The sequence below is a fragment of the Balaenoptera ricei genome, chromosome X, assembly GCF_028023285.1.
Source record: "Balaenoptera ricei isolate mBalRic1 chromosome X, mBalRic1.hap2, whole genome shotgun sequence".
In the NCBI taxonomy this organism is placed as follows: Eukaryota; Metazoa; Chordata; class Mammalia; order Artiodactyla; family Balaenopteridae; genus Balaenoptera; species Balaenoptera ricei.
The window spans coordinates 29,493,473-29,506,613 of NC_082660.1; the positions used below are offsets into that span (position 1 = coordinate 29,493,473).

The following is a 13,141-nucleotide window of genomic DNA, read 5'->3' on the forward strand; positions in this document are numbered from 1 at the left end:
GTGAGTTCTTGGATGTATGGGTTCTCTTGAATTCATGCTGATCAGCACATTTCATCCCCCTACCACTCTATGCAAGTTTGCTAAAGCTAAGGGTGAACCTCAGGCTTCTTCTTGCTAGACTTATAGGCAGCATTTGACACAGTTTATCAGTTCCTTCCTCTTAATTAATTTCCTTCACTTGGCTTCTAGGTTTCTCTGTCCTGGTTTTCCTCCTACTTCAGAACTTATTACTATAATCCCTACTTCTTACCACTGAAGTCCTCCAGGGATCAATCTTTGTATATCTTCTCTTTTCTATCTATAGTCACTGTTTGGCTTTAATTAGCACAATCTCATGGCTCAGCTCTATGCTAACAATTGCATATTTACATCTCCAGGTTGGATCTCTCTCCTAACCTCCAGGTCATACATCTCTCTACTTACACTACACCTCCATTTGGTTAACTAGTAGGCATATGTAACTTAGTTTGTACAAACCAGAGATTTTTATGTTGCCTCCCACCATCCTGTACTTCCTACCACTTTCCCCAACTCCGTAAATGACAACATCAGTCTTACAATTTGCTCAGGTGAAAAACCTCATCACATTTTCTCATTCCCCATATCAAATCTGTCAACACATCCTGTTGGCTCTAGCTTTAAGACACACCCTGAATCTGTCCACCTCTCATCACTTCCACTGCCCCTACTCTAGACGAAACTATCCTCATTTCTCACCTAAATTATTGCATTAATCCCCTACCTGGTCTTCTCTTGTTTCCACCTTCCTCTTCTCCCTACAGTTTATTCTTAACACATCCAGAAAGTTTTTGCCAAAACATATGTCAGACCATCTCACTGCTGGGCTCGAAAGCCTCTCTTATGTCTTCATCTTACACAAAGTCAAAGTCATCCCCATGGCCTCTAAAGCTCTCCCTGATGTAATCTCATCTCTTAACTGTTCCCCCCTTCACTCACTGTGCTCCAGCCCCATTGGAAATTCTTCCAATTCTAGTCATCCTCCCACGTCATGGCCTTTGTTAGAATGCCGTTCCTGGAATGCTGCAGCCTAGAAGGTTCTTCCCCTAGATATCCACTTAGCTCACATTCTGAGCACATTCCGGTCTTCACATAAATTTCACCTTTTTAATGAAGTCTCTGTAAGTTCCACCCTTATACTCCATACTCATACTCCCTACTCTTCCCTGTTTTATTTCCCTTGGCAGTATCACCTCATAACATGCAAATACATTGTATGTATTTATTTTCTTTATTGTCTATTCCCACAAAAACATTAGCTCCATGAGGACAGGAATATTTATCTGTTTTTTTTTCCCACTGCTATAATTTCTGAATTAGTATACAGATCTAGAACTCAAAAGAGAGGTGTAGATCTAAAGTAACAATGTGGGAAACTTCAGTATATCGTTGGTACTTGAAACTATGCAAGTGGATGAGATTACCCAAGAGATTAAAGAATGTGGAAAAAAAAAAGCATGCCTACCTTACTTTAGACATTTGAAATCCAAAGAGAGAAGGCTGAGCCAGCCAGGAAGCTGAGAAAGAGCGGCCAGGGAGGTGAGAGGAAAAAGAGGGTGGTGGTATGTATGTGAAGGGATAGAAGAAATGTTTCAAACTAGGAAGGGCCAACTGCATTAAATGCTGCTAAGAGATTAAGAAAGATGAGGATTGAAATGGTATTTTAACATAGAGGTCACTTCTGGCCTTAGGACACTTTCAGTGGGCTGATGGAGGGACACAGCTGAAACTGAGTCCCCCTGAAACAGAGTTCCTCTACCGAGTTGACGATTAACTCTTCTATCCAAAACTTTATTCCCTTTCTTGTCCCGCCCCTGTTCCCCTCAGGATTGAGGAGCAGCAAAGAAAAGAGGGGAATGAAACCAAGCAGGACCCGGCGAGGCCTTCCCAGATACAAAAGCCTCTCTGTGTCCTCCGTTGCCTGTTTGCAGGAAAAAGGCTTTAGTCTCCTAGGCCTTCCCAAGTTGCAAAGAGCAGACGCAAGCAGTTGATGATTAAAAAAAACAATAGAGTCACAGGACTCCTAGTTCCTCCTGAAGGAACATACATAACAATGTGATGAGTATCTTTGAGTTGTTCTGCACAAACTAAGACCCCCGTCGGTGGAGGATGGCGACTCCATGCTGACCACAAGCACGTAGACCCCAGACTGGTTGGAACTAGAAAGTTGATGACTGAGATTCTCAAAACATCACCTTGTTACCTCACCACCAACCAATCAGAAGAAGGTCCATGAGTTGATGAGGCATATGACGCTATTCCTCTAACAGTGTGTTTAAAAACCCTTGCCTAAAAGCCATCAGGGAGTTTGGGTCTTGTGAGCATTGCTTGGCACCCTGCAATAAACACTGTACTTTCCTTCACCACAACCCAGTGTCAGTAGACTGGCTTTGGGGCATGTTGGCCGAGTGGACCCAAGTCTGGTTGGTAACACAGCCAGGCTGCAGTGGGGGGAAAAACAGAGGGAGGAATGTGGCTGACTCTTTCTAGAGGAGTGGCCATGAATGAGAGGAGAGAGGTTTGGCAGTACCTGGAGGAGTATGTATGGTTGAAGTAGAATAGTTCTAGGATGAGGAAAACATGAGTATGTATAAATGCTGATGATAAATCATGTGAGTCAATTTAAAGATACTTTGTACCACAAAGAAAACCTTTTCTGGATGTTCCAATACAGAAGGACATGACTGGCTAAGCTAAAATGTGGCAAAAAAAATACCAGGTCCTGAAATAGTTGTCAAATTTAGTACGAGCCAGTAGAACATTACTGCAGGCAGAACGATAGTATCGTATAAAGTAGGAAAAGGGTATGCAGACTTTGTGATGTGACTGAGTCATGAGTAGAATGGTAATTATGGAACTGGGTCCAATTCTGAAGCCCACAACAGAGAAAAGTATGGAAAACACACCTGGGAGGTTAGAAGCGGGGGCACAGAGATGTTTAAACACTGGAGAAACAGAGATGTTTTAAACATTTGAGACAGCTTTTTTATTCATAGGCCATGGGCACTCACCTGATCTGTGCCAGAAAAGGAAAGTTTGAAGGGAGATTAAGTAACAGACTTCAGAGAATGTCTAAATGTACTTTTCCTACTCAAAAAGTAATTTAGACAGGAACTGGAACTTGGGTTAGGCAGTTGAAAATGGTTTTAAGTATATCAGCAGTGGTGGAACGCCACCTACTCTTGATTTTTAAAAGGAGTATGCAGTTAACCTTAAGATTGCTTCTGAGAGAGAGAAAGAGCTTTTCCTGAAGATAGTGGAGAAGAATGAATGACCTCTCAAAGGCCTTTCAGATCATAATCGTAGAATCTACAATTTAAGTGCAAACTGCTACAATTCCCTTTTGGAATCTTCTTTCTTTGAGGGTTAAGTTATATTCAATTTCAAAATGATTAAGTGAAATTTTGGAAAATATTAGGAATATATGGAGAAGCCTTACTTTTGTGGGCTGTGGGGTACCTATTCTCGTGAATATGTTTAAATAGTTCTAATTTCTTCTTGAGAAGAGCTTGAGAAGAAATTCAACATTATGGTATATTCTATAGTGATTTCCAGCAAACGTCCTTTTTTAGAAGGAGTTAAATAATATAAGAAGGCTAAGGTAATTTTACTGTAATAAACCCTTTATTTCTGTTAAAATGCAGGGTATGGGTAATTGAAAAATCTCCAATGATCAGAATACTTTATTCAACCACTGATGTTATTCTCCTCCTCCTCCTCCTCCACACACACACACACACACACACACACACACACACACACACACACACACACTGAAACTTCCAGGAATGCTTCCAACAAGCATTAGAAATGATGGATTAGAGCTTCTCTTCCTTTGCCAGTTCAGACCCCAAAGCTCAGCCCTAAACGGAGGTGGTAACCAAGTAATAAAACTGCCAAAAGGTTAAGAGAGGAAGAACAAAGGGAACTTCATCATCACAAAATGGGTATTAACATCTAAATACTCTAGTTTTCACAGTCTATCACTTTCTTGGATATTAACAATGACACCACTGTAACATCCTCCCTGTGAACCAGGGAACATTGTTGAAGAACCTGGCCTGGGACCAAAGACTCCCATGGCCTACATCCAAAGACCTCCTTCTGATCAATGTGACCAATACTGGGGCCTCCCCAGCCAGGGTTTACTGCTGTCACTTTCCTTTGTATAGTGTACCATATCTCATTATATTTGAAGCACCCTCACCTCACTGATGTATACAAATAAGAGTTAGTTAATTAATTAATTAGTTAGTTAGTTTATTGCTGCCAAGAGCTGAAGGCTCTCTGTAGTTCCTCAGGGCTTTGAACTCTCTTGGGGAGGGTCAAAAATTCATTTCTTATCCTGTTGTCATAATTGATTAGGGGACCTCATTTTTTGATATAAAATCTTACTCCTAGTGTCTTAGACTTTCAGGAAGTTTTTAAGGTTTAGAGGTTTTAATTATAAAACCAATGATGGTATAGCCTTGTTCTAGGTGTTTTCAGTAAAGTAGTCAGCTGTTAACGAGACGGAGAAAGACTTGGCTGAAACTGATGTGCCTTATCCTGAAGGTTCAGCTGAAGCAGAATTAACAGTTGGAAACCTAGCCAAAACAGGAAAGGGTAGGGGTGGCACTCCTCCTGGTGTTTCTGAGAAGGATGGGGACCCAAAGGAGGAGTAAGAATGTGAGAACTAATTGACAGCTTCCTTCCTTCTTCTCTCATGACCATTACAGATAAACGAAGGCCATTTTCACAATAAATGAATTGTTTTCTCACAATTTCAATCAAACAAATAAATAGTGTGCCAAGATTATATTTAAGCTCCAATTAACCTCATGTTTTTCTCAAATTGCCTAGATATTTAAAGTATTACTGAAATAGCCTTGGGAAGCTTTATTCAACTCTAGAGAGGCAAGTGAAGTTTGACTAATAAATGTATAAATAATGTTATACGTGTTTGGTATTTAAGTATAGCCTTCAAAAATTCAGATGGAGATAAATAAATCACTACTTGAGATATAGTGTTCCGATTAACAGCATATGCTTTGGCATCACAGAGGTGAATCTTTGAATACCCACTCTGCCACTTACTAGCTTTGTAACTTTGGACAAATTATTTACTCTTTCTGTCCCTTGGTCTTCTCATCTACAAAATGGGAATCACAACAAAACTCATTTAAAAGGTAAAACCATGGCAGTAATTCTAAGACCTTTTGTATTAATTTAGGTTCACCCAGAAGTAGGCTCTAAGACAAGGATTTAATTACAAGTAGTTTAATTGGTAGATGATACCAGAAAGCTGTGGTGGAAGAGTAAGGAGATGAATAGGAAAGGGAAGGAAGTCTCTACAGGGCATGCTAATAAACAGGTTATCACTGTGGTCAACTGTGGTTCAACCCCCTGGAGACGTCTGGTGTGAACCAGGCCCTGGAGTTGTCCTACCCAAGGAATAAAGAGGGTACAATATTTATGCATCAACTTCTATCCATCAGTGGGTGAGTACTGTTCTAGGGATGCCTCCTTCCCAGCACTTCCAACCTGCTCTGCAAGTGGGTGAGCTTCTCCTATGGCAAGAGAAAGTGCCTGGGCAGAGTCCCAGGCGCTTAGAAGCCTCAGGATTTACAAGAAGGGCTAGTGCTGAGGGGATATGGGTAGGCCATTAAGGGCCAAATTTTTTCCCACCTGCCCCCTTCTGGTTTCTGTAAATAAAGTGGTACTGGAACCCAGCCATGCCTGTTTATTTACATATTGTCTATGGTTTGCCTGCTTTTAGTATGCACTGACAAAGTTGATCCCATGACCCACAAAGCTGAAAATATTTACTATCTGGCTCTTTACAAAAAGAGTGTGTTGATCCCTTATCTAGTTGGCAGCACAGCTGAGATTAGAATTTAGGCTTCTTGACCTCCCGAGCAGCATTTTCCTAATCACACTTGAGACATGCTCTCTCCAAAATTAATTACAGGAAGAGATGGTTTTACCAGTGTTTAATCAATTAGAACCCTCTATTAACTGGCACTTCTATGTGTCTATTTATACAATGGCCATTCATTTCATAGTTATTACCCTGGGAAATTTGAAGAACTCCAACATCCTGATTTGGAGTCTTCACATGAAGCATGTTCTATATGCAATTTCTTTCGGAAATGCTAAATCGGGTATTGTGGTATGTGAATGTTCCCAGACCTAGCAGCTTGTGGATAAGAAAGGAGTCACATTGACATTTACAACCAGATTTGTTGGCTCTTTGCCTCCATCTGCCAAGCAGGCCTTCAGTCTGATTCAAAGTCCTGCCTATCTAAACGTTTATGAGAGTCTCCAGGGGAGCTTTGTATAAGCATGGCTATTCTCCCCACAGGTCTCTAAGCTGCTCTGCTAGGCAAATACTGCCTCGGCGTGCTGTACATCTACTCGAACTCCCAAGCTACAAAGTCCTGGGGCGGGTGGTCCTGAAATAACGTGGAGGTCCCTTTGGCATCCACAGCACTGGCTCTCACTCAGGTTCTGCACTATGTTGCTCGCAGGAAGCAGGGATGAACTCCTTTCCCACTCACCACAGGCCTATGGCAGTGGTTCTTAAAGTGCAGTCCCAGGACCAGCGGCAACAGCACCATCTGGGGACCTTTTAGAGATGCAAATTCTCAAGCGTCACCCCAGATCTACTGAATCAGGAACTTTGGAATCGAAGCCCCACAATCTGTGCTTTAATAAGAAATGGGTGATTTTGATGATGGTAAAGTTTGAGAGTCACTGACATAGGACATTGCATATAGACCAACACTTTGATCTCTGCTTTCCCCCTTTTTCTTCAATGTAGTGGTTTGGGTGTTAAGATGGCCACAATAAAGCCTCCCATCCCTGTATGCCCATCCCTTTGCGGTGACATTGCAGCTCCTCCCTTCAAAAGGGGAAATCTATTTCTCTGCCCCCTGAATGTGGGCTGGACTGAAAACTTGCCTCGACCAATAGAATGTAGCAGAAGTGATGTACGAATTACAGACTCTAGGCGTCAAGACATCTTGTAGCTTTCACCCTCATCCTCTTGAAACACTGCCGAGAATGCCATATAATGAAGCCCAGTCCAGCCTACTGGAGGATGATAGGCCTTGTGAAGTACCAAGGTTCTCCAGCCAACAGCCAGCTGTCAGATATTTGAGTGAATCCATCTAGCTCCTGTTGAGTTGCCAGATAACTGCATGTACATGAATGACCCCTAGCAAGACCTTCAGAATACCTATTAAGTTAATCACAGGCCAACTGTAGACTCACAAAATCATGAGCAAGTAATAACACTTGTTTTAAGCCATTACATTTGGGATGTTTTTATGCAGAGATAGAAAACTGATACACTTAGGTATCTAAGCAACAACTGCAAAAAAGTTTTTTTCCAGCATGCCTATTTGTCCTGCTAATTGAAACAATTTATACAACTCAGGCAGAACCACCTCGTCACATTACATAATGTAAGTAAGCAGTCATAAAGGAGCTTGGTTTAGTATTTTTAAAAAGGCCCCTTGGGCCTCAGTTTCCACACATACAGAAGAAATATATTCAACTAGATACTTTCAATGATTATTCTAGGTTCAGAGTTCTATGGTTCTAAGAAATTCAAATAAACTGATTTTTTCTACTCCTTAAGTGAAAAAGACAGAGAAACATATTTCACTTTTACTCCCCATACATCTAAAACTGAGTTAAATAACATTAACTGTTGGCTAGCTGCCTTCATATCTAGAATTTCCATTAGGTTCTTGGACAGAGAGATAGTGCAAGGCACAGCAAAACAAAACAAAACACAGGCTTTGGAGCCTGACACACTTGGATTATAATCCTGGCTCTGTTTCCTCCCAGCTGTGTGGCCTTCATCTAACTATTTTCCCTCCAAGCCTTGAGATCCTTACCTTAAAAATACTGTGTATAACCATATATACTTGGCAAATATACTTGGATAAAGACATATATGTAAAAGCAGCTCGCACAACAGTAGGAGTGCAACGGAAAAAACTTACTACAATGAATGATAAGTTATATTGTATCACAATATAGTGTATGAAATAATAATCATATATCAGAACTGTATTACAAATTATATTTTCCCTTTTTATATTGTATTTATTTCAGATTATATTCCTGACTTCCAGAAAGTTAAACATTCTTAATTCAATTCTGATGTTTAAACCACCATGTTAAAGAAAAAAAGAATGTTTGATTTTATAAGCAGCTTTTGGCAGGAAAGAGCACTTTGTAGGAAAGAGTTCTCTGCAGGAGGTGCCTTGTGTCTTGTCACTAACTTTAAACCAGGCACCGTCATGCTCTACTCACCTCTGGCCCTAGCACACCTTTCAAATCTTTTGATCACACACTACCTTGCCTAACCTGTTCGTTCTCTCCATAGATCAAAGAAGTAGAAATGAAGAATAAGTAATTAACAGATGACCAGATCTCTTCCCTAGCTTCCCTTTCAGCAATCTCCTGAACAAACTATGTGAACAAGGTAACATCTAAAGAAAGATCACAAGAAGTCGACAAGCCTGCATGCAGTGGGGGATGGCAATGATTCTGACCTCCTATCCCAATTATTAACTGAGATTACTTCCCCTTTTCCCTTTAAAACTTTCATGGCCGAGCAGAATCTTCGGAGTTGCTTTTTGGGGACATGAGTCCACCTTCTCCCCAGATTACTGGCTTTCTGATTAAAAGCAACTTTCCTTTCCACCAACAACTGCCTTTCGGGTATTGATTTTCAAGTGGTGAGCAGCCGGACCTGAGTTTAGTAACATTTTGGTGCCCAGCTCTGGACCTGACTCACTTGTATTTAACATTTGTGCATTTAACATTTTTACTTTATGCCCAGCTCTGTGTCAGTATGCTATAAGGAATGAAAGGCCTTGCTTTTGAGAAAATTCCTCTTTCCCTCAGTTCTTCTCCAGCTCTGGCCCCAACTCCACCAGCTATCACCAGTGGCTTGGAGCTGAGGGCATTCTCAGACTCTCCCTACTGGTGGCAATGTGGAGGAAGTGGGGGAAGGGAAGGAGTAGTAAGGCAGATGAGACTCTTAGCCGGGGGAGAAGGAAGTAGGGCAGGAGAGATGAAGGATGTAGTTTCCCTCTGCTTTGGCCATGTGTCCCCTCGCCCTCTGCTCTGGCCTCACTGGTCTCCTTGCTATTCCCGCATCTTGCTCCACTTCAAGGCCTTTGCTCTGGTTGTTCTCTCTCTGCCTGGAACAGTCTCCCCTGGATATATACATCCAGGCTTACTTCCTGACTTCCATCAACTTTCTCATGTTCTTAAGCGTTCTCTTAATAGAAAAGCTTCACTGACCCAACTACAGACAATCATGTCTTCATTCCCACTCACTTTTCCTCTTACCCTGCTTTCTTGTTCTCCATAACTGTGCTTCTCAAACTTCAGTGTGCAAACGAATCACCTAGGGATCTTATTAAAATGCAGATTCTGATGCAGTGGGTCTGAGGTGAGGCCTGAGATTCTGCATTTCTAACAAGTGTCCATTTGATATCAATCTTTGGACTATATAACTCTGAACAATATCGAGACAGTATCTGTTTTCTTCTTTATTAGCTCATCATCTTTCTCTTCCAATCAGAGTACAGTTGACCCTTGATCAACACTGAGGTTAGCGCCGCCGACTTACTGCAGTCGAAAATCCATGGATAACTTAGTCTGCTCTCTGTATCCATGTCCACATGCACAGATTCAACCAACTGTGGATCATGTAGTGCTGTAGTATTTACTATTGAAAAAATTCTGCACATAAGTGGACCCACACAGTTCAAACCCATGTTGTTCAAGGGTCAACTATATGTGTTTCATGAAGGGAGAGACCTTAACTTATTCTATGCTGCATCCTCAGCACCTAGTATGATGTTCAATACATAGAAGTTACTCAATAAATATTTATTAACTGGATGAATTAAATATGTTTCTGGAAACCGAAACTAGAACTTTGAATCTATTCTGCATTAGAAATATTATTGTCACATCTAGGTACTTTACAGGTTAAACAGGTTTCTATGCACTGCCTTTGGAACCTTCCAACCACATGATAGTAGCTTAAATAGGGGCATAAACCCATAATTATGTTCAGAGTTCAACAAACTTACAAACAAATCATCGGAACCCAATCTCGTTACAGAGTTAGAGAGTCTAAGGCTGAACATACAGGAGAAAGCTAGAGAACAAATACCAATAAATGATTATATAGGGACAAACTATGCATATGTGCTGAGGGAACCAAAAATTACAGATTGTAAAAAGAAATAAACCTGATATAATTAGTTGAATATAAACCCTGATATAGCAATTGTGGTGTCCCAGATTGACCAAAGGAAAAAAAAAACGGAAGCAAAAAACAGTGACAGAAAAAAACAACCAAAGATGTTTTTTTAGTTCTGCTTAATTATAGAATTGGTACAGCAGAGAAGTTTTCTAGCTCCTTGCCCATGAGAGTCAAAGCCAGCCTTAACACTGCCATGAGATTTTATGCATACCTTCTACTAACAAATGAATAGAAAGTGAAATAAAATAGACTGAAAATATGCAATAAAAACAAAAGTTAAGACTATAGCTAAATGAAGAAACATTCCTCTCCCAAGTCTACTGTGGTAGCCACGGTCCATTTCTCTTTTTCTTAAACTAAAAATGGAAGCGCTCTTAAGATTGCTTGTAAATGGGACAAGGGAGAAGTGCTAGGAGGACTGTGTGTGTTTCTGTGGCTTCAGGAATTTGTGTAGGCATATTTGAAGAAGATTATCTAAAGGATATAGGATTTGTTGAGATGGAATCCTCACATATTTAGTCTTGGAGGCTACTCTGGAGCTCTACCCTGATTCCTTCTTCAGGGACAACACACCCATCCCTGCTACTGGGAGTACTGGTTGTTGATGGTATTCCTTACTTGGAATTGCCTTTGGCCCCAGAAAAATCTTCTAAGATCTCCCTTTCCTCCCAGCGGGCAGCCCCTGGGCAATGACTGCCTAGTTCAGGAATACAAAGGCCAGGCCCTCTCCTGCAATCCAGGACAGCTCTGCAGAGCCAGCCCAGCTCTAAGGCTCCTGTGGAGTTTGGCTGAGGCCTCTGCTGCAGTCAAATCACCCTTCAGCCTCTTCTGCTGTCGCTGCCATGGACCTTTCTTCATTGTAGGTGCATCTCTGGAGAACACACCCCAATATACTTTTGGCATTCCATACTCTGAATCAGTCTATTTCTAAGGAACCTACTCTAAGACATTTTGCTGAGTAAATAATACAAGTGTATTCCTATTTTCAGAATTGCAATACATTTTCCCTTTTACCCAGGGATCATCTCACTGTTGTGCTTTTGAGCAAGTGTTTACAGCCACAGAGAATGTGATCCAGCATACTTACAAGCTCCAGCAGTGGTGAGTCCAGGGGTAGGGCCAGGCCACTTTGTCCTCAGCTCTTGAAGTAAATGGGTTACCGCCTTCCACTCTGAGCTCAGGTCTTCTAACTTCCTCTTTAATAGAAAAGCACACATGTTATTTATTTGATTAACATCTTGAAGTAACTTAATTCATGAAGTTATTAATTTATTTTGTGAATACATTACTGTATGTCTATAGTATTTTATTTCTAAAGTAACTTTTCTGGGTGGAATTCCTTTCAAAGGTATTTTAATTATTTTAGCCAACCACCACACTACAAATTTTTATCAATTGTTTGCTGCATACAGGCTGCTGCTCCAGATGCAATTTCACTTAAAGGAAGTAGAGCGCAAACATTACTGAAAGCAAAACAAATAAACAAAAAAAACAGTGTCATCTAAGCAATTGGCTTTACTCTTTTAAAAAGTATCTGATGTGGCTACATACAAGAATTTTCCAGAGAACATTAAAAATATCTTACTGCCCTCACTCACCCCAGATCAATCCTATTAGCAAGTCTTGGAGAGAGGGGCTGTGGTACACATGGGGATAAGCCTCTCAGAGTCTACTTTAAGGAAGGACTCTTGTCCCAAATGGTGAAGAAGATTTCAGTAGACACCCTTCAGTTGTCAGTCCCTTTAGGGACTGTCTCAGCTGCAGAGATCTGCCTTGCCCCAGGGCATGCCCTTCCCAGGGTAGCCCTCATTCAAGGACTGATCAAGGTGAGAGTATAAAGGCTCAGCCAATTTGGTTCAAAGCAGGACCATTTTGAGGGTCATTATAGCTGCACAGCTCCCAGTAGAGTCAGCCAAGCCCGTATACGGTCCGTGATGTGTTGGTATACGTTAACAATTGGCTCTCTGGGGGAAAAAACTGATTTTAGTGTTTTCTAATTTCTGTGGGGTAAATACTCCCACTATAGCCAATTTTACCAAGAGAATGTCAAGTAGCTCACAAAATGCCTGAAAATTTGCTAATAGACCCTCATGAGCAGATACACGCTGCTTCCAGCACACCACTGGGTAACCATAAGATTACTTATTGCCAGTAGAATGGGAGCAGAGGTAATATCTGTCAGTTCTAGGCTGACCCTTTTAAAAAATGAGTGAGGTTTCTGCACCCATTCTTTCCTTTTCCATTAGCTGGAAGCAGAGGACTCAGAGGTCGTAGGGCAAACTTTCTCAATGGATTGGGGGGGGAGTTTATCCTTATACCCCAGAGCAGTGGTTCGCATACTTTGGGACCATCAGAATCACCTGGAGGTCTTGTTAAAACACTGATTGATGGCTCTCAGCCCCAGAGCTCTAGATTGAAGAGGTCTTCAGTGGGGCCCAAGAATTTACATTCCTAACAATTGTACAGCTGGTGCTGATGCTGATTGCCCAGGACCAAGGCCTAAGGTGTCCATTATAAGTAATAAGTTACCTAAGCATCTACAATGGACTAGATATGCACCATCCTTGACAAAAATAAGAAAATAGGTCCTTAAATCATTTTCTATAGGATTTAATTTTCTTGAGGAATCCCACTTAAGAAAAGCTGCCACGGGAATAAATACTAAAAAGTCATCACTTCCTATTTTAACTATCATCTATGCTCTTAAGGTTATTTATTCTATTGTGTCTGAGATCATGTCAAATCAGGGCTTTTAATTTCTTCTCCCAGAGTGCATGCTGTTAAACATTTACTATCACATCAATGAATATAACTCTTTTCATTTATTAAAACATAAGTCTT

At 41.0% G+C, this 13,141-nt stretch overlaps 1 protein-coding gene across 6 annotated transcripts in view; it reads right to left on the reverse strand.

The window, feature by feature from the left end:
* DMD (dystrophin) overlaps window positions 1-13,141 on the reverse strand; it is a 2,476,968-nt gene that overhangs the window by 720,441 nt on the left and 1,743,386 nt on the right. For all 6 annotated transcript variants that reach the window (XM_059910880.1, XM_059910875.1, XM_059910877.1 and 3 more), the window contains one exon: window positions 11,388-11,496. In XM_059910880.1, coding sequence (XP_059766863.1) covers window positions 11,388-11,496 — 109 coding nt within the window. The remainder of the gene's footprint in view (window positions 1-11,387; window positions 11,497-13,141) is intronic.